Raw genomic sequence first — 20,207 nt, forward strand, 5'->3', positions numbered from 1 at the left:
AATATTCCTCAGGTGGAAGAAGGCAGTTATGATGCAATGATATTTATAGACATGTAATTAAAAGGACACACTGCATGTCAGAATTATTTGTAATTATTGTAATTATAATTAGTGTAACATCTTAACAGAAAGGCCAAAACCAAAAAATACTGCATTAATAGGTCTTTTTTACAGCAGACATTTTGATTTGTCATAGTAGGAAAAGCACAGGTGTCTCAATAAGCCATGATGGTCCCAGTTAGTAGGCATGGGTAGTACTAAACCACTGGAACTGAAGCAGTTGATGGAATTCAAATAATTCAGTTAATTAATTAGACCTGTAAATTGTAAAAAACCTGTTTTCTTCCACTATGAAACCTTGAAAGATCAGCGGCACACTGAAAGAATTTGAGAATAGAGCAATAGGACGAAGTGGCTTTTCTACCTTGGAACATTTAATTAATCTGCAGGTCATAATTATGCAATGGCTGATAAATATAAAAGCAATTCTGAACATAAAGTCCTGAGTTAGAAATCAGCCTCTTCTATTTCCTCCAGCTGATTTTTCCAACTGTAATAACCTGTACAAACAACGGAGTTGTATTTGAGAGGAGGACAGCCTGGATATTGCAGATCACCAGGGGGCTTTACCATGACGTGGCTACAGACCTAATACAACCCATACCCCTCTACTTCACTAACTCACTGAGTTAGAACCTGTCAGCAACATAAATGAATGCATGAGCGATAAAGAAGCTGGGAAATAACGGGTTGTACATAAACAGAAGGCACATGTGAGATAGACTGAAGTGCGGTGAAGTGGGAGAAGACAAGAGAAGCTAACGTCCGGAGCGGCTGTGGAGAGCGCTGAGTGGGTGGGGCAGTGGAGGAGGTGGCGGTGGAGGAGGAGGAGAGCTGAAGCAGGAGCTAGTGGTCTCAGCTTCCTTCTCAGAATTATCCCTCAGTGACGCAAGCTCCTCCACACACATCCTGACAGCTGCTCCCTGCCTGGTTACAGTACTCCTCGGCCTGTCCAATAACATTCATGTTCATTTCCGCTTTAATGCATGGCCTTCCCCCACCGGGTTTGCCAATACAGCTCCATTTAGGCTCATTAGTACATGTTCACTTATTACTTTTTGTTCTCATGTAATCCAGGCACTAATGGGACTGCAGTGTCACATACCCACAGGATTTTTCTTTTTTTTTTTTAAATCAAGATAAGCTGTGAAAGAAAATAAGCCATTATTCTGCCTCTACTCATCTCAGGTATTGTTCTTCCCCAGTGACGACAGACAAATTAAAATACACCGGACGCTCGAGAAATGGTTGAAGGGCTCTCAGTGACTTCAGAGACCTGCCACCCTCTGTTTTGTTAATGCTTCTCTTACCATTAAAGTACTGGAGCAATACTGTAATGACATAATTCCCCTTCCAGGAAGCCTGAAATACAAAATATCACAGTGGTCATGATAAAAGTTCAAGTTATAATATTGAACTTTAGGCAACATTAGAATAATTTACCCACATTTATTGCAAATTTAGTACATGTGTCCTACTCTGAGGCAGATATTGCACTTTTTATGCTTATACATATATTTGTTTACTTTATTCAATTATTCAAATAATTCAAAACGTAATCAGAACATAAACAATTAAAATAATCTCCACAGCTCCTAGCTTAAATAACTTAAATTACAATAAATGAGGACCTTCAGAAAATACTAAGAAAGCAGAAGTCACTGATATTCGCTGATTGGTTGGAGGGCAGAGTCTCACTCAGAACCATTTAGAAACTAAATTCAAACAGTCTGCAGTAAGGTGAACTGAATGATGTAAACTTGTCTCTACAGGGCTTCTATATGTTAGTTCATGACATCGTACAGGTACCCACACTTACTGCTCTGTTGTTGCTAACACAGCATCAAAGCGTAAGACTACCTGGTCTGGATGTAGAGGTGTACAGTCATGTGAGACATCATGTGAGTGAAACCAGGGATTATTAACACCTTGCTTATGCATTCTGCGAACATGCCCGTTCACGATAACAACTGTTTTGTTGTAGCGCAAAACCAAAACATACTTTTTAGTTTTGGAGCAGGCGTAGTTCTCACAGCACGAGCACTTCCCAGCCCTTCACAAAAGGCTATTAAGTTAAGGGGACTTCCATGGTGACATGATTAGTATCAGACCCATTCATGTGCGGTTGAGAGACAGGCTTTCACGAAGGTTTTGGGACATTCCCGAGTGTCCTTTATCTTTGTCCTTAAAGCCCATTCATGAAATTTGAGTTGCTTCCTCGAGGCATGACAACCAGCAATCACTAGGAACATGCAGATTTCTTCTTCATTTTTTTTAAACGATGACATTTATTATATCATTCATTCATGGAACTAAATCTAAACCAATTAAGTCATAATAAAATAGCTTTAGTAGTGAGAGATATGTGCAGAATATAATGTGACCCAGTCCTCCACAGCTGAATTTGACATTCATTTGAATAGATTTGAAACCAGTTTTGGCCAGAAAGTCCTGCTCTCATGGCAACCACCAAAAGAACAAGAAAGGTACTTAAAGAACTCAGTGCCCCCTCGCCTAACAGAAGCAGATGAGGTTTGTGTATAGGCATAAAGAAGATATAAAAAGACCAGGTATGTAGCAATGGGCAGACAAGAAGTGCCATTCTTTTTCTAGAGGTAAAAAAGCTGTGATTTGAAGAGCATTTCTACTCCTTCCTCAGGTGGCTGAGATTTCACCCTGTCACAGCTATCATTCAGGTCGGTGTCCAAATTGGCCTTCAGTCACATAATCAGATAAAATCACTGCACAGACTTATTTTAGTCCCTCTTACATGCAATTTACCCAGTTCAACTAAAATATACACAGACCATGTGTCAAAATTTCACTTTGAAATGAAATGAATGAGTGAAACAGAGTACATTTAGTCAAGAATGAACAACAGGACTTTTTAAAAATAGAAATCTAGCTGAATATGACGTCCTGTCAAAGGTCGGATTCAATATTTCTCTGCAAAAAACAAATAGGCTCTTTAGCAGACCACTGATCAGGGTTTTAAGGCTGGTGAATTTAAAAAACTCTAAAATGTCCTTAACTCCAAAAACGGTGCTTTTTTGTCCTACAATAATACACAGGCCCTTCTCAGATATCCAGCAGAAGACAGATCTCATATCCATCCCCCGTCTTTCCTTCTGCTTCAAAGACATGAGTGGTTTCCTGAAACATATTTATAGAGGATGTACCAGAACCACACCTCTTGCGTGGTCTCATTTGATGTCCAGCCATGGAGTCTCCAGACTTTCCATGATCGTGCCAATTAAATTAGCCCTACTTTAAAATTAGAAGAATGTTAAAATAAATGTTAAATGCTCCATAAAATGGCAAATTATGTTCTCCTTTGCTTGTTTAGCTACACTTCAACTCGCTGTATTCTGGAAAATAAACATAATCTGTGTAAAGATGATGATGTCTTGTTGTTATGGAACAAAAAAAGACAGCTCACGTGCACAGTGAAGTCCTTTGAGACCCATGTTTGTACTTGTGTGACGCTACATCTCCCTGCTGCTACATACTGCCTACTGTATCCCTAAAGACAAGAGCAATTATGTGCATATAGTTGTAGCCCACCCACTCTTACACTCAGCCTAAGGCTCAGACATAGGTGAGAATAGCTGAATTTACTGTACAAATAAGTGATAAGAGTACGCTGTGGAAAGCAGCTTGTTAGGTTGAACAAGCCGGAAATTGGAAAACAGGTAAAAAGAACACTCAAAAGAAAAACCACGGGCAGTGCTGCTATTTTTAATCACATTTATCCACCACTGCAATTCAGTCTGACCTTCTCTTAACACAAGCTTATTCTACTATTTATTAAAATCCTTGTTTAAAGCTGTCCCAGTGTAAAGCATCTTCACTGCCCACCAACCTCCTCTTATTTCCTTGTTTTTTTTTTTGGTAAGTTATTTTACCCTAATGTCGACTAAGTAGTCTGAATATATTGTTTGACTCATTAACTGTCAGATTTTGGTCTACCTCTGATTGCTGAGTAAATAACTTTCTGCAATTACTGTCACTGCCTTTACCAGCGGCAATATTGATGTACACATTAATTCACAAACAATTAAAACCTGATGACATAATACAAATGATCATGAAATTAAAATGTGTGAGTGGTTCTTCCACCACTGAGTATAATTGATTGGTTAAAGAAATTAATGATATGCAATAGATTTTTTGTAATCTTTAGAAATTTGTACAGAGTTTGGTAAGAGGGTAAATTCTAGGGGCATCAGTGCAGGGCTGCACAATAAAAGTCTTCTCTTTCTTTGGACAGTGTTATGCTGTCAATAGTTATTTAAGCCACTTGAGATTAAAAATCTGAAGCCAAACTTCATCCAGTCTTGTATGGTAAAGTAATTTCAACATGGCTATTTTGGTGTTATTAAATACCGCTGTCCTATAAATCTTGAATATAAAAACATATTAAAATATATAAATATGGTGGCGTTTTGGTGAACTATACCTTTAAGATGACCCGGAAGTGTTGTGACACCGGATGTTCAGAATCCTCAATGTGACTTACCGTGGCTAGCACTGATGTGCAGTGTGGACGACTGCTGATTTAGTTAGTAAACAAAAATGTTCCTCACTACTGTAAACTGTGAGTATTTTAGTCACTGTATGTTGTCATTCAGAGAAGTCCGTACATGCATATGCGAGGCTGTCACGGAGGCAGCTAGCGTTAAATGAACAGACCATTAGCTTTAACTTAGCAGTTAGTTAAGTATGGCGGCTAATAGTTCAGCGTTAGCCAGTATTTACGTTACATTTCCGGTTTTTTTAGCTTCTGTTTACGTTATTTATCTAAATGTTGTGGTGCTTTTGTTCTAACATGTTCAGAGTTTCTAATGTTGTGACGGTATAGTTATGTATTTAGCGGTTAGCTTGTGCTACTAGCTAAAACATAGCCTTGTTTTTTCTAAAGAACACTATTAACTGTATTTAATCTGCTCATTTGTGTTATTTTGCGTCATTCACACACTCGTGCTCTGTTCTTTTTCATGTGCCAGTGGCCAAGGCAAAATCTAAGTAAGTAAAAGTCAGTGAACATGTCATGTTATGTTATATCACCAGTAATGTCTTAAATCTGTGAAAAGTCTCATTAATGTTGACAAATGTCTCCTGCCAGGACCGTCCTGGTGCAGATGATGAGCGCTGCAGGGACAGGCTACTTCTTCAACACAAAGAGGAACCGTCTCAGAGACAAACTGGTGCTGCGCAAACATGATCCATTTGGTAAGTTGTGACTGACCAGCAGTGATCAGACCAACCCTGCTCTCCACAGGTTGTGTCTAAATAGATCTGCCACATGCTTAAAATCTGTGTGTTTTTGTCTTTGCAGTGAACAAGCATGTCCTGTTCTTTGAGAAGAGGAAGATCAGATCAATTTAACAGGACACCAAAATATGGACAACATAAACCTGTAAGGTTTAAATGGACAATTTGTATGTGGCCGTGGATTCTACTAGGTATTCGTCAATCAGCACTTCTGACTGGCTAGCTGACGTGTTCAGAAGACTTCTGGGATTTTTCAGAACGTGTTTACTCTCTGTCTGTGTCTGTGCTACCAACACTTTACTGAGGCCATCACTACTGTGTTGATCTAAAGCTCTTCAGCTCTATGCTGATTATGATTCAGTCAAGTGTTGTAGAACCTACATTTGTAGCATGATCTATTTGGCTTATTTAAATAAACGAAGTCGGCTATGTGCTGTTGAAGCTTGGAAACTGAAATGGATAAAAATGTGACACAAACTGATACTGATCTGTTGTTAGCAGCGGTGTTGTCCCCTTAGCATTTCTGCGTTATATTGACAAATTGAAGTTAAAGTCATGGTCCACTTTACATTACAATAACATTTGTTACATCATCACCGATTATCCTGCATTACTCAAAAAACATTTCATAAGACAATTCAGTGTTCAATTATAAAACTCGTAGTCCAGTTCCACCTGCTGATGTGCTGCTTTCAGAACAGTTCTGGAGGTAGGTCTTTTTTGTAAGGGTACGAGGTCTGTGTGCCAGCAGCCTGCACGCTTATTCCCGCCACCTGATTGGACCTGCGGGCCATTTCCTCCAGAGGCATCGTGGGATAGTGAGCCATGTAAAATGCCAGTGCTCCAATAAAGCTGTCTCCAGCACCCTGGGAAGAAACAATATTACAATGATGCTTTATTAAAATTCACCTGTGGTGCAAACGGTTCCACTGAGGACCTGCACAAGCATGTGTTGTACTCAGCAGAAAGTGAGCAGCCTGCAGTGATGTGATGGGTAGGACAAACAAATGACAAGCCTCCATAAAAAGAATCCGTTTTCAGAAAGCTTCATGTTTTAAGAATGTTTTAGTTTTTAAAATGATAGCATCACTCAGTACAAATGAGGGAAAGATTAATTTTTACACTGAAAACTGTGAACAGTAGGGGGCGCTGTGGCTTTTGTCAGCTGTTGGTCCAGGTCTGGTACTGCTGCCTAAAACAGTTTGGAACAAGCTTCTGAAGTTTGGCCATGTGTTGCAGTGTGTTTCACTCAACACTTGCAGAGAAACATCTGGATTATGGGCAATAATCACATCCACACTGCTCTTTGTGAAATTTCATAAATGTGGTATGATTGGAACAGTTTTCTTAAATATTTGGAAAACAGAAAAGTTGAAGCTGCAAACACAAGAAGGGAGAAAAAGTGATAAAGCAAGTGGATTATCTGTTTAAATGACTGACAAAATAAAACATTGTACTGTATATTTATGTATATTTGCCTAATTATGGCTAATGAGCAAGTGAACTAATTTAATGATTTTCTCTCAAACAACACTCTATGGTTCCAAAAAAAAGTCAGCTGAGTAGCACATGGGTGCTTTCATCACCCGTCAGTGGCTTCACCATAACTGCCAACAGCTCTGGTTTTGGCTGTGTGTATGAACAGATAAATCATTCTTTCCCTCCTCATCTATTGATAGAGATGGAATGTGCTGTCTACGCCCTGGAGGGGGGTTGGCTGGGACGGGATGCCGGGGAAGGAGAGGGAGGGAGGGTTCGCTGATGGGAAAAGGCACAATGGTATGTGGCGACACGCTCATGTTTAACCACAAATGCCCCCCCTTCTGATGCTGGTTCTCACAAGCCCGCTCCATTACTCATCACTTCGGCTCTGTAAAGAGTTCACTGCACTCTCTCTTCTGAGCACCTCTGTACCTCCCATGTCCTCCTGCCCTCACACCCCCACCCCTCACCCTCCAACCTCAAAGCAAATCCCATGTCAGAGCAAAGGCTGTGTAGGGATAGTTCAGTGACGGAAGGTGGTGGTGGGGGGGTGGGGGTTAAAACAAACACCTCAACCTTGACCCCAACTGGACAGACAAGGCCACTAGGAACAGAGAGGGGCTAAACCTGGCCCGTGGGCACCTGGAGGACACACACAACGCAGACTTGTCACTAGCACCTAAAGTGGTGTCATCTAACGCATTCTTTACTGAACCACATGATAGATACAAGCAACGTCTGAAGAAAAACAAAGTGGTCTGATTTGACATTTGCAAAGGCCACCGTCGCACCCCCTCTCCAGTGCACACCACTGCTGTGTCTCCTGGACTAGAGAGATGCTGGAAAGAGTGAGATCAGAGCAGAAACATTTAACAGGCCCGGTGGATTTGTACGTTTGAAGCCACGGCGTGTTTATGTCTTCTGTCTGGTAGCTGGGTCGGCCTACAATATAGCCAGCATGTGGAAAGAAGGCTTTCCTGAAGAAGTCCATCTGGACATCTCCCAGTTCTCATGGCTGAAGTCATGAAACCACTCTAGAATGGGAGCTGATGCTGAGGAATAGATGGCCGACAGAGAAAAACAACACCTGAGTCTTTCCAGTCACATCCACGTCGTTATTATTATGACTCTTCATTTTTCTTCTACGCTGTAAATCGCCTGTCGACTCAGCTAATCTAGAACCAAATCCCTGAAACAAACAAGCTTTGTCTGCGCAGACTACAATAGGGTGGCGTCGAAACAGGTTTCTAAAAACTAATACTAGTATTTAGGGCTAAATCTGCCAAAAGCAAAATAATCCAATTTTGGCTGAGACTTAAAACAACATCAATTTCATGTTAAAAATAGAACCTACCTTCAACCACTAAGGCATGGTATTGGCTCATTGGTTACCTCACCTGTTACAGTTCAATGTTTTCCCAAGACTTTAAAATGATTTCATCACTCATCTTTTCCCACAATATTTTACTTGTCATGATTTGAAAACACAGCCACAGATAGTTACCAATAAAAGGAAGCTTATTCTTATTTTATGATTAAAATTTTCATTGTTTATGTGACAATATGTGCAGTAGAACAATGATTCCTCTTAAAATAAATATTTAAGGAATAGAATGGATTTGTTTACTGGATTAAACTACATGATGAACCATCTTTATAACTTATCTTTACAAAACACTACATTATACAATTAAACTAAAATATATTTTCCACACAGCTTAACTGTAACCTTCTACAGTTAGATTGAACCAGTGGAGGACACAGGTTAGAATTTGAGTAAAAATTTGAAGTTAAGTTATTCTGTAGTAAGTACTGCTGTGAATGTTACTTTGGAAAGTTAATAGGTTACAGATCACTAGTCATTACTGCTAACTGTTTAAATAGCTCTAATTCCTGGGCTAACTGTACTTTATCAAAATATGAATTAGAAACAAGTTGGGATGGCATGTAAATCCACATAACTCTACACAAACCCATATATTGAACCCATTATTTTAAGAGGAAGCTAAGGTAGAAAATGATGGCAGCAACATGTCTCAAAAAAAGACAATGAAAGTCTGTAAAAGTAAGTGATTTTAACAAGGAGGACAACAGGTCCGTTACATGATTAGGTAGAAAAAGAGTCTTATAAAAGTAAACGCTGTGTCTACAAATTATCAAATGATTTCAGAATAATGTTCCTCAATGTAAAATTACTATTTGAGGTCTTTGAAATTAAATGGTGTACAGAGGACAAATTCTAAAATATGTATCTTTGCTCCATTATTTGTGAACCTAACTGTAAGTTGGCTGCTCGTAAACTAAAAAACACACCTAACTTTCCTCTTCACTTGATTGTACGAACCAGCATTCATCCTTCCCCTGTCTTCTTAACAACGTCTCTGTTCCTGAGACTGGCATGTGACGCTACTAGATCCACTGAATGAAGCTCAGCGAGGCTGACAAGCGCTATCCCCTTCAGCCCGGCTGCCACTGCCCTCAACACAGTTTGGTGAAGGTTAGATCTGGAGGCCTGTCAGTCAAGTGACACAAGCGCTTGCCGCGGATGAGCTGTGATGCTCTTGCTGGTCGACTCCGTCCGCTGAGTCTTGACCTCCGTGCTGTTCTTCTGCCCGCTCTCTGCTGGCACTCAGACTTGAGTTGGAAATTAACATGGCAGACGTGTCTGTGAGAAGCTCACCAAATTACTGGAGTGCGGTTTGGGAAGTTCTGAGCAGTTTAATGTGTTTGTAGTGAGAAACTGAAATAAAAGCATGCGATCATAGTGCCAGTGAACTTTTTTAGAGATTTTTTTTCTTATGTAGGACACATTAGAAAGTAATTATGTTATTGACTCAACTTGGGTCAGTTTAACACAACAGTGACAAACCTACAGCCACTGAAGGCTTTTTGCTGTACTGAATCTGTTGGGCTGTCAGTGACAAAACCCTGTGGAAGTGACCTTTTTTTAAACACTTGTGACAGCATCATGAGTGGCATGTGTTTGGAATAAATAGAAGAAGAGCTGAATAGTGAACACAGGCAGCAATAACAGCCATGGCTGTACTAACAAACAAAGGAGTGCGTACAGAAACTCAGAGGTCCGTCAACAGAAAATCCAAGGACAAAGACAGCACTAGCAGCGCCCACACACTTTGATTGACAAGTGATCTTTGAAAAGTGCAGCGCTGAAACACCACAGCAATGAGTGCGAAGCACCAAACAGACAAAAAGCAAACAAAAAAAAAAAAACACACACACGAAAAAAATCCCTCTAAAATCCCGTAGAAGATGCCGATCTCAGAAAGTGCTGCCCGCTGTTGCTGCAGACTCTGCTGCACCCACTGAACTGTTTGAGCCTCCAGAACCTGTGACTGTATCTCTCACCCAGAGGCCTCCTGGGTTCTTGACTTCCATTCTGGTATGACAGATGGAGCCGTGTGCAGTTCGCTCCTGAAGCCTACAGCCTTTGTCAATGAAAGGCACCCTGGGGAGAGCAAAGACCAACTGAGGGGCTGCAATGACTCACAGTGGCTTCTGTGTCCGGAAGCTTCCAGTAAGACAGCTGGGGAACGGCTCCTCTGAAGTAACAAGGGGGAAATATTCATAGATCAAAAACACATTTAATTGAAGCAATTAGGCCGGTCGCATCTTTGATCCATCTGCAGTGCTTTGTCTTAGCCCTCTTTCACTCTGTAAAACACTGATAGACATGACTATGCACTGGCAGAGGACTAGTCTAACATCTGGGCTGCTAAACAGCAGCTGCTGGAGCATGTGAGTTCCATTAAAACGTGGTGATGTGGCAGTTTTGTCATTGTGTCATGTTGACCCAGAGTTTGCAGGGTTGAGGAATGCAGTGCTCAGGAGGTATTCCCTTACCTTTGGCTTCCAGGAAGGAAACATGCAATTGGTCCTCATAAGTCTCCAGTCAGAGGAGAGGACTGGGAATAATTTGACCATACAGCTGTAATGTCTGGTTTAGACGGGACTGTCTACCTTTCGCCCTACACAGCAGACCTCCCGGAGCAGTGGAAACCAAGGCCACCCAAGCCCTGCTGGGGCTAAAACGCACACAGGGTGTGGGTGTTTGTGTGTGTGTGTGCTTTAGTCTCATCTAAACTGTCCACACAAAACAGCCAGGGCTCTGATCTCAGCAAGGGAAGCCTGTATTCAATTTAAGACAAAAGGGAGACAAATGGATGAACGGGGAGGGATGAGGGAGACCCACAGTAGATGAGTGACTTGGCTTTGTTATTCATCTAGATTATCAACCCTGACTCAGTCCATCATTGCTCAGCCCCGTGCAGAATGGGTTATTCAGATAATTGCAGGACCAGATGATGAAATTGTTACAGTTCTGAGAAAGCTAAATGATTTGGCAGCCATATTGGGCCTTCATTAGCCAAGCTGTATTGACCCATTAGAAACATTCCACCAGAGGAAGTTGGAAGCATTTAACTAAATTCATCAAACTGAGCTAATTAAGCATCCAGTAGCAAAAAAGTGAACTGCGAGTTCGTTCTGATTAGTAGTGGGCTGCACCACCCGCAGCGCCCAGCTGAACGGTGGCGAAAAATAGCAAGAGACCGCAAATGACTCACTGTGTTGATATCGAAGACTCACAGCCGAAAATACGACTGGAGTTCGCAGACCGAAAACCAGCGAAACCGAAGAGGATCGGCAAGAGAAATCCTGGCTCTAACAAGCTTGGGGCCAAAAAAACAATCAAAGCAGTAATAACAGAAGAGGTAATCATAACTAAGAGGTTCGTGTTACCAGAGCAGACTCAGAGAATGATGATCTCGATAACAACCTGTTGTTTTTTCCTCTCTCCAGTAAAAAAAAGAAAGACCGGGCCTTACTGGAAGAAGGATTATGATGTCCAAAAGAGTTAAACACTCCAGAATTTATGGGCCCATCAAAGAACAGAAGGGGTGGGGTGAGAGTGTTTGTGTGTGTCTAAGCGAGGGGTGGGGGGGTGCTGGGGGGGCATGCAGCAGACCTGACCACAGAGCTTTCTGCTGACTGATGCAGGCCCAAGAGGTGAGTCAGAGGAGAGAAAGAGAAGGACGTGGCAGGGGGTTAAGTTCTCCTGGGGGCTACTGGGAAGTGGGGAGAGTGAAGATTAGTGAATAAGGATAGTTATGTGTGTGTGTGTGTGTGTGTGTGTGTTTGTGTGTGTGTGTGTGTGTGTGAACAATGTGGGGGCACAAAAGAGGTCACACATGCCGCTCAAGAAAGAGAGCCCTTTGTTCATGAAGTGCCGAAGTGACCTGGGATAAGAAGGTGCAATAGTCCACACACACACACACACACACACACACACACACACACACACACACACACACACACACACACACACACACACACACACATTTTGCTTTTGCCTCACTTCTGATGTGGGTTTAGTTAAATCTAGCCCGCTTCACTCCAGTTTTTACTACGCTACAATGACCCGGTTTGGGGAATTTATAGCACAGTAAAAGTCCCTAGAGGAACTATTCAGTAAAATAATCCATTACACAAAACAATACAAAGCTTTAATCAAACATGGTGAGCGCACATAGATGATTAACACCTCTGTGCGATGACGTGTACGGTCGGTAGAACACAGGCCCCACAAAACCCTCAGAGACAGGAAGTGCAAACACGCAGCCGAAGCTCCGGTGACGAAAACAAGCCACAGAGGCCGGTGTGAAATGAGACGAGCAACGCCAGCCTCCATTCAAGATTACAATCAGGGAGGGGAAAACAGCCAGTGGTCACCACATCCTCAGTGATCTTAAACTGTTCGAGTTGAGCAAAGCACAGATCTGCTATGTACCAGAGAAGTTACGTGTGAGAGTACACTGATTTGAAACAGTAATGGGAAATCAGAGGCTTTACTGTGAAAGTTTTTTTTTTCCTTCATTGTTTCTGTATAGACGTTTTAAAATGAGCTCTTTCCAGCGTTACAGTGAGGAGTGGGCCAGATTGCATCATTCTCCGTTTACTAATATAGTGAGTGCTTCTCAGCCTTAACCTCCTACTGAAATGAAATGTGTGGAAAAATTAAAAGCAGTCACAACCTTTGATAAAAGTGTTTCTTTTTTCAATAATAATAATAATAATAATAATAATAATCTAAAGTACAAAATTGAAATAAATTATGGAAAACGATAAAATAATAAAATATAAAATATAAAAAGTGACATTTTCCTAGATTTCTCTCTTTAATTCTAACAGAAGAAAATTTATATTGCACTAAAGTGCTATTAATGTGTTATTAATTGTTTCTCTATTATTTTTTGAAAGGTTAAAATAATCAAACTGAGAAAAATTCTCTATGTCTTAACTTTTAAATCAATCACATCAAAAAGTTATTGATTTACTAGCACATAAAACAACATAAAACAGCAAAAGCTTAACAAAGATGTGGTCGTTTTGCATGATAAACTACTACTTTATTATTTATAGATAATCTATATAGCTGCATTATTATTTTTTTATTGTTGCATTATAGAAATAAACACAACTGATAACAAACTTTACGTTTTTTTTTAAACTTCAAAACTTCACCTAGATGGTTGCTCTAAATAAGCTACAGTATGTAGCTTTAAGAGAAAAAACTAAAGTAAATTTTTTCCTTTTTTTTTCTGGAATATTTTTAGGAGAAATATGTTCCAAAGCCTTTATTATTGTAAAGGAGAGCTTTTGTCAATGCTTCCAATGATGCCAGACTGACAGAGATATTAGCTTCTCAAAGTTTCTGAACAAGGCTCAACCTTCTCACCAATCAAAGGATTATTTTATTACACAATTAACTCTGCAGGTTTTGCAGCTTTTTATTTATAATGTAATGTAATCTGATAATGACCTGAAGGGTTGAGCAGTGCATGGTGGAATGTAGCAGATGGTACAGAAGAGACTGAGTGCTGGGAAAGGCAGGGTGGACTGATTTAGTCACATGCTAGTACCAGGTTAAAGCTACAATATGCAAATGTGGGAATCATTCTCATTGATACTTGCCAGTGATGCACACGAGTTTCCATCTTCTCTACTAAAAATGTTTGACAAGAGTTACATCCTGTAGCTTTAAGTTGCATATAGGTGAACATGCATGTTACAAATTTCATGGCAACCCATTCAATAGCTGTCTAGTCTCAATTTCATGTCGATACCAGATGAAAAACACTTGTTGAAATGCTTGTCTGGGCCAGAATAGGGGGCAAACCAACCCACCGTCTCTCCAAAGTTTTTTTTGATTCGTGGACTCAAATCATAATCATTCTAAAATATTTTTCAGATTATGTAGAAGCATATGTATAATGCTTACTGTAGTGTCCACTGCCGTGACCGCGGCAGTTGGAACATGTCTTGGAGTAGACTCCTGTGCTTTGAGCACCACACAGCCTTGAGGTCCCAACGTGATGATGACCGACCCACAGCCTCGCTTCAGCAGCTCCTGACCGGCCTGATGTGCTTCCTCCACATTAGCTACAGAGGAACCAGTCAGCAGCTCAGCCTGTACGGGCAGACAGACCGAGCGAAGCAGAGGGTAAGACACTGTAAGGTATAACCATGTACACAACCAGATCTTCGTTTTTTTGTTTAGCAGAAGATAATAGTGGGACTATTGCAATCTGTATATGTCATTTTCTTTTTCTTTTCTTTTTGTCTTTTCTAGGTCAGTGAGTGAAGTTAATCAGAGGTTAGGAATTAAAATTAAAGATAGAGCAAAACCAGCAATGGTGTGGGATATGGGGAGGATAAATAAGGAACAGCATTATGGAAATTCCCAAAGTCAAAACTCCACTACCAAGGACTGCATGCAACACAGCAAATCAATCAAAGCAATGTCAAAATTAAAACTAATATTTTAGTTTTGTCTCAAAAGTTTACAACAGCGCAACCATTTATTGTCTCGGGATCCATAATTAGTAGTCTATTACCCGTCTATAGCTTGCTTAATAGTTAACAGGTCTCTTTTAACCGTTGTGCTGTGAGTCAGCTCTTAATGACACACTGACAGCGGTCAGCCAGACTCGTAAAATGCACTGAGCCTGTTGAGGATTTGCTGGATCTGTCAGCAGTCTGAACATTTTCAAAGAGCAGATCCTCTGACTGCGCTGGTTCATCTGGCTCCAAATGACTAAACAGTGACAAAGCCGGACTAAGCAGCTGATGTTTGAGCAACTTTACAAAGAGTTCCCCACAGAGTTAAGCAGCAGCCTGGACAAAATCAGATAGGAAATCATCAGTGCTGCACTTTTGATGATGTAGTTATCAGTTATATATGTAACAACAATCTTGGAGAGATTAAATAGCATCACATATAGTTTCAAACGAAATGTTGTTGTCCTTTACTTGATCGTTTTCTCAGTTTCAGGTCAACGTGCTTTAATCCAAAGGCCTAAAGTGACTCGCTGAATCACTCCTTTAAACCCAGCATGCTGTTTTTTGACAGCTCATATATTCAGCACTAGTTTCAGTGTTTATTACCAAGAATACAAATCGCTGAATTAACTTAACACGCAATTAATGGAACTAGTGTTAGCGAGCATTTCCCCTTATTTTAACATTTTAATGGTGAGCGGCTTTGCAACATCATTTCTAATTACCATCACTGGCATGAATTTTAAACAGTGTCGAGAAAAAAATAAAAACAAAGACATACAATTTCTTTTCCTTTTGATTACATATTAAAAAGACGCAAAGTCTTTGGGGTTCGTGTATATTTTGGCTCATTGTCACATACTTTTCATCATAACTGTATTAATGTGGCTTGCTGTATTTTAGATAATTACAGTCAGCATTGAGTGATGTAAATATTTAATCTCTGGCGTCTTGAATAGAAGCAAACTTTGGGCTCGATACCGAACATAAAAGACACACTGCTGCAGTGACGCACACTGACACTGACTGTTTTGTCTTGTATCGACGTACAGTAGGATTTACAGCAACGTAAAGTCAGTCTAGTGGACTTTATTTACAGTAACACAGCATATTTTATAAATAACATGAATCTTTTCATGAGTTCAAAACGGACTTCTGCATTTTTTTGCCTAAGGATTTTTTTGTGGAATCCTGTGGGAACGACCACTTCACAGTCCGTTTTGATGAGAATTAATTACTGTATCAAAGCAGCATTTGATCATCACCGTTTATTTATTTTAATACACTACACTACATTTCTGAAAAAAAAAAAAAATTCATAAACACTGTTGCAATGCTCTGATAAAGGCACTCGATAATATTTAGCCTATTTTGATTCATAATGTGTGCTCTGTAAGGCCAAAAATTTTAAATCTAGAATTTTTCTTTATTAGGACTGCAAATTGAAATCGTTGTGAAAATTGCAACAGAGTCATTTTAAAAAGTGTAATGGATGATAATTGCTATCTGATGATAAATGTTTTCTCTAATTAGGAAGGCAGTTTTTTTTTGTATTTAGTGTTTTTTAAATTTTCTTCTCAAATCTTACTGTTAAGGTGACACGAACATTGAAACACTGAATGTACTGAATGCCTGGTTGTATTAGTATTTTGAAATAAAAATAATGAAAATAAATTACCTGCTGTAAATTAATGCATTATTATAAAATATAATATACATACCTGTACATACCATACATGAAATGTATCCTAATAAAGAAAAAATATTTTTCACCTTCCAACTTGTGAAAATAATGAATAAAAAACCCTATAATGTGACTAACAGAAATAAAAGTGATTTCATGTGTTCTTAATAAACTGAAAAAACATTAAACATATTGTAAAGTATATTTTAGGTTGAACTTCCCTCTTTAATTTTCTGCTGCAATCACCTGTCTAAAAGCCCCCTGCTCTTAAAGAAAAACATGCTAGCATAGAGAATGACAATATATTTCTTGATTCTTTGTGCTGCTGTTAATAAATTCATCTGTGTGTGTGTGTGTGTGTGTGTGTGTGTGTGTGCATGTGTGATATCTGTATCAGATCTTTGGATGATAGTAATGTGGATCCATTTTGGCATGTGAGGTCCTCAGGTGGACATCAAAGATAATTCCCCTCACTATAAAGCACTTCAGCGTAGTATGTGGGCTGAGGATCAAAGAGTGCCTGCACTTTGTCATCCTTGAGCCCCACCCCCCCACCCCATCTTCCTCCTTTACCCCTCAGCCTGAGCATGGTGCAGAAAGACCACACACACACACACACACACACACACACACCTGTACAGAATGTGTGCCAGCTACAGTACAGTGTAGCAGCACATGGGAGGGTCGAGGCTTGGCTGACAGCAGTGTTGAATAGGGGTCTGAGGATCTGATCACACCCCCCCCCCCCCCACCTCCCACCCCCTTCTTGCTTTTGTGATCTGTCAGAGTGAACAATAGCCTTGGACAGTTCAAAAATAAACCGCAGTGTATCAGTGCTTTAAGAGCCCGCAGCCACCTCGGTGCAATTCGGATGCCAAAAGAGAAAAAGAGACGTTTTGTTAGTCATCAGCTTTGCACCAGGGCAGAGAATCAATCTACCTCCCTCTGTGTACAAGAATATGAGAAAGTTGAATTATGTCTCTCTCGCTGTCTGCGTGAGTATGTGTGCTTATAACACACACACACACACACACACACACACACACACACACACCCGCTCTCTCTCTCTCTAGTGGGCACCTGTGGGCTGTTGACATTGTGGTGGGTTTATCTGCAACAATCTATATGTTTAGGCATACGGATGCAGGAAGAAAACAATGTGCCGTCGCTATTTTTATTTTTTAATGGGGATTTTCTCACATTTGCTTTACACGGTGTTTAGATTTAAAAAAAGAAAAGAAAAAAACTCTTCTCGCTGACAGGATGACTAGACCTTGTTCCTGAAAATGACTAACTGTGTTTTATATTTATTTTTAGAGGCTTTACTAGTTAGATGGCTCCTGCATAAACACGTCATGATCAAAGCTTTTTACACTGCTATATTTTCTTTGCATACATTTACTTAGATTACACATGTAAACTGAGCAGGGTAATGCCATTTTTCTCATGGCTTGTAACTTAGTAAAGCGGGAAAACAACTGTTCAGTTCAGTTAGATGTTATAGAGAGAGTAATGCAACATCAAACAATGCAATCACACAGCACAGAATCATATTTCAATTACAGTCATTAGCTAAATGTACCAATATAAAATGTTTTTCTCTTTTAAAAGCCCAACTCTGTAACATTTACTGAATTTTGAAGCTCTATAGTCTCAATCATAGAATAATGAATGTGCATTGTGTCCTTTTAATCTAAAAATACCTGCTGGCTCAGTGCCTTTTACTTTGAATGCATTTTAATTTCATAAGTGTATGTCACCTGTCAATGTGTGCGATATGTTAGTGCTCTTTCCACCCCGGCAGTGTGCATAATGTATAACATGACTCTACTTCTATGACCTGACAGTCTTTAAAAAAAAGAAAAGAAAGAATACATGCTGAGCTTTCTTTAACTCTCCCTTTCATGTCCCCCACACCTGGCTACAGCGTCTCTCCTCCCAGGATCACCACATCAAATACAGGCTCCCAGGCAAACTCACATCCACTTTAACCCTGAGGGGGCAGCTGATTCAGCTCAGGAGCACAGAGCACATCTGCCCTGTTGTTTTTACTACGATTCCCATCTGTCTCCGCCCTCTTCGCTCATCTGTCATCACCTGATAGTCAAGACGCAAGATGCCATGACACTAGTTTTTACTGTTAAAGGGTGGAGAAATACTTATTTATTCTCTCATACCACAGTGTCGACACGCATGACTAAAGGCTAGATTGGGGCTGCTGATGTGCTGGCGGGGGTCATGACACACAAGGTACAGTTGAATCACCTTCAAAAGGTATATACGTGATAGTACGTGTGGGTGTCATAACATCTCTAACACAACATACTGGTCTGTAATTAATGTACAGATGCTTTGTGTAACTGTTTATTTAAAGCAAATATGCAGAGATAATTCACACTCACACTACTGCTTGGCAGTAGCAGCAACTGCACCTTTATTGTCATTATCTGTCACATTATCTGTGTAAATTATCTCCAAAGGATACAATGCTGTTAACACTAGCAGACTCACAGCTCATCCAGCTGTGCTGTCATCATCACAATCCGATGGCACTTCAGGTGATGACCTGTACTTCTTCTAAAAATGAGTTTCCTCAATCCCTCTCTCACTACATTTCTTCTCTTATGTCCTGTGTATATAAAATACAGAAGATGAGACTCAAGTGACGTAAAACATTTTGGGATCACAGTGAACACCCAAACACCCAGTTATGGACTGGTGTTGATTCTGATAGAAATTTCCTGCAAATGATAAAATGGCTGCAACTCTACAGAACCATGAATGATGATGGCTGGTTCTGATTAGGCTGACTTGTCACTATAGATATATATGTCCTACAAATATAGAGGGCTTCACCACAAAGTGCAATGACAATGATGGCAAACAGGACTAACTAAGCCTACATTGCAATATAAGAACACTGTTGTTTTGTTATTCCTATCAATCATTATCTATTCCAACCATCAGCTCGTGAGGATGCTGACTTTTTGCCTGTGATATATATATATGTTAAGCTTTAATCTTTTAGCACAACATCTTAAAATACACACGTCATCTATACAATACTATATAAGCCTGGGTGCCTCACATCATTCTTGTAGCAGTGAATGTCACCAACTAGTTCATCTTAAAGTGATGTTAGACTGAAGGTTAAACACCATCAAAATGACATCATCTGTAAGTTGAACAATGACGGGATTGAAGCAAAAGATGCTATTATAAACTAGCCCATCCCAGTGACACAACTCGCATGAAAAGTGATATGAGTAGTACAGTAGACTACTAGTATAAAAAAACAAGACCAGCCCAGCTAGCAAGTGTAGCTAAGTTAATGTTATGCAGCCTGATGACGCCGCTTTTACGGTTTTACCAATGACAATGACAACACCTGATAGAAACGAGCACTTAGCTGTTGCAATTTGGAACTGGAGTTGGGACAGCAGTGCACTGTGGCTGCCCATTGCTCCAAATGTAAAGGATGGCTTCATGCAGAGGACTAATTTAGTCTAGATAAATGTTCACACAGAAAAACAGCAACATAGAAAATGTAAATAAGTATGTGTTGCAGCACTACCAAATTAGAAGCTTAAAAATGTTGTCAAAACTTCAAAGCCCAGAAATAGGTATACGGGACAATCAGAAACTCCAGCTGGTAACATTTGCTAGCTACAGCTCTTGACAAATAATTTTGAAGGTAAATCTGTTATCAGCGGCATTTAAACTGCACGCTCAGTGTGTGAGGAAGGAAAGCTGGTCAGTGCAATACCCACAGTACTGCTGTGTTGTACTGGTTTCAGTTTCCTCTCTGCAATCTTATACACATGAGTGTGTGTGTGTGCACTGTATGTGT

The 20,207-nt window shown here is 40.1% G+C and overlaps 2 protein-coding genes across 2 annotated transcripts in view; one reads left to right on the top strand and one right to left on the bottom strand.

Moving 5' to 3' along the window:
- Positions 1-4,497: 4,497 nt before the first annotated feature.
- Positions 4,498-5,784, top strand: mrpl33 (mitochondrial ribosomal protein L33). Its single transcript, XM_026356001.1, has 4 exons — positions 4,498-4,657; positions 5,067-5,085; positions 5,186-5,292; positions 5,399-5,784. Exons 1-4 carry the CDS (start codon positions 4,636-4,638, stop codon positions 5,446-5,448), a joined length of 198 nt encoding a protein of 65 aa, XP_026211786.1. The 5' UTR covers positions 4,498-4,635; the 3' UTR covers positions 5,449-5,784.
- Positions 5,785-5,823: 39 nt separating this feature from the next.
- Positions 5,824-20,207, bottom strand: part of rbks (ribokinase) — a 32,735-nt gene continuing 18,351 nt past the window's right edge. Inside the window, exons 8-9 of the mRNA XM_026356000.1 lie at positions 14,114-14,302; positions 5,824-6,200 (exon numbers count right to left, since the gene is read on the bottom strand). Of these exons, the coding sequence (XP_026211785.1) occupies positions 6,027-6,200; positions 14,114-14,302 (363 nt within the window). The 3' untranslated portion in view covers positions 5,824-6,026. The remainder of the gene's footprint in view (positions 6,201-14,113; positions 14,303-20,207) is intronic.

Source organism: Anabas testudineus, chromosome 12 (genome assembly GCF_900324465.2).
Source record: "Anabas testudineus chromosome 12, fAnaTes1.2, whole genome shotgun sequence".
Lineage (NCBI taxonomy): Eukaryota > Metazoa > Chordata > Actinopteri > Anabantiformes > Anabantidae > Anabas > Anabas testudineus.

What these genes read in the sequence shown, in the direction of transcription:
- mrpl33 (XM_026356001.1), top strand. Translation starts at nt 4,636, where the DNA reads ATGTTCCTCACTACTGTAAACT. An exon ending in GCGCAAACATGATCCATTTG is followed by an intron (nt 5,293 to 5,398) that starts GTAAGTTGTGAC and finishes TTGTCTTTGCAG; the next exon opens with TGAACAAGCATGTCCTGTTC.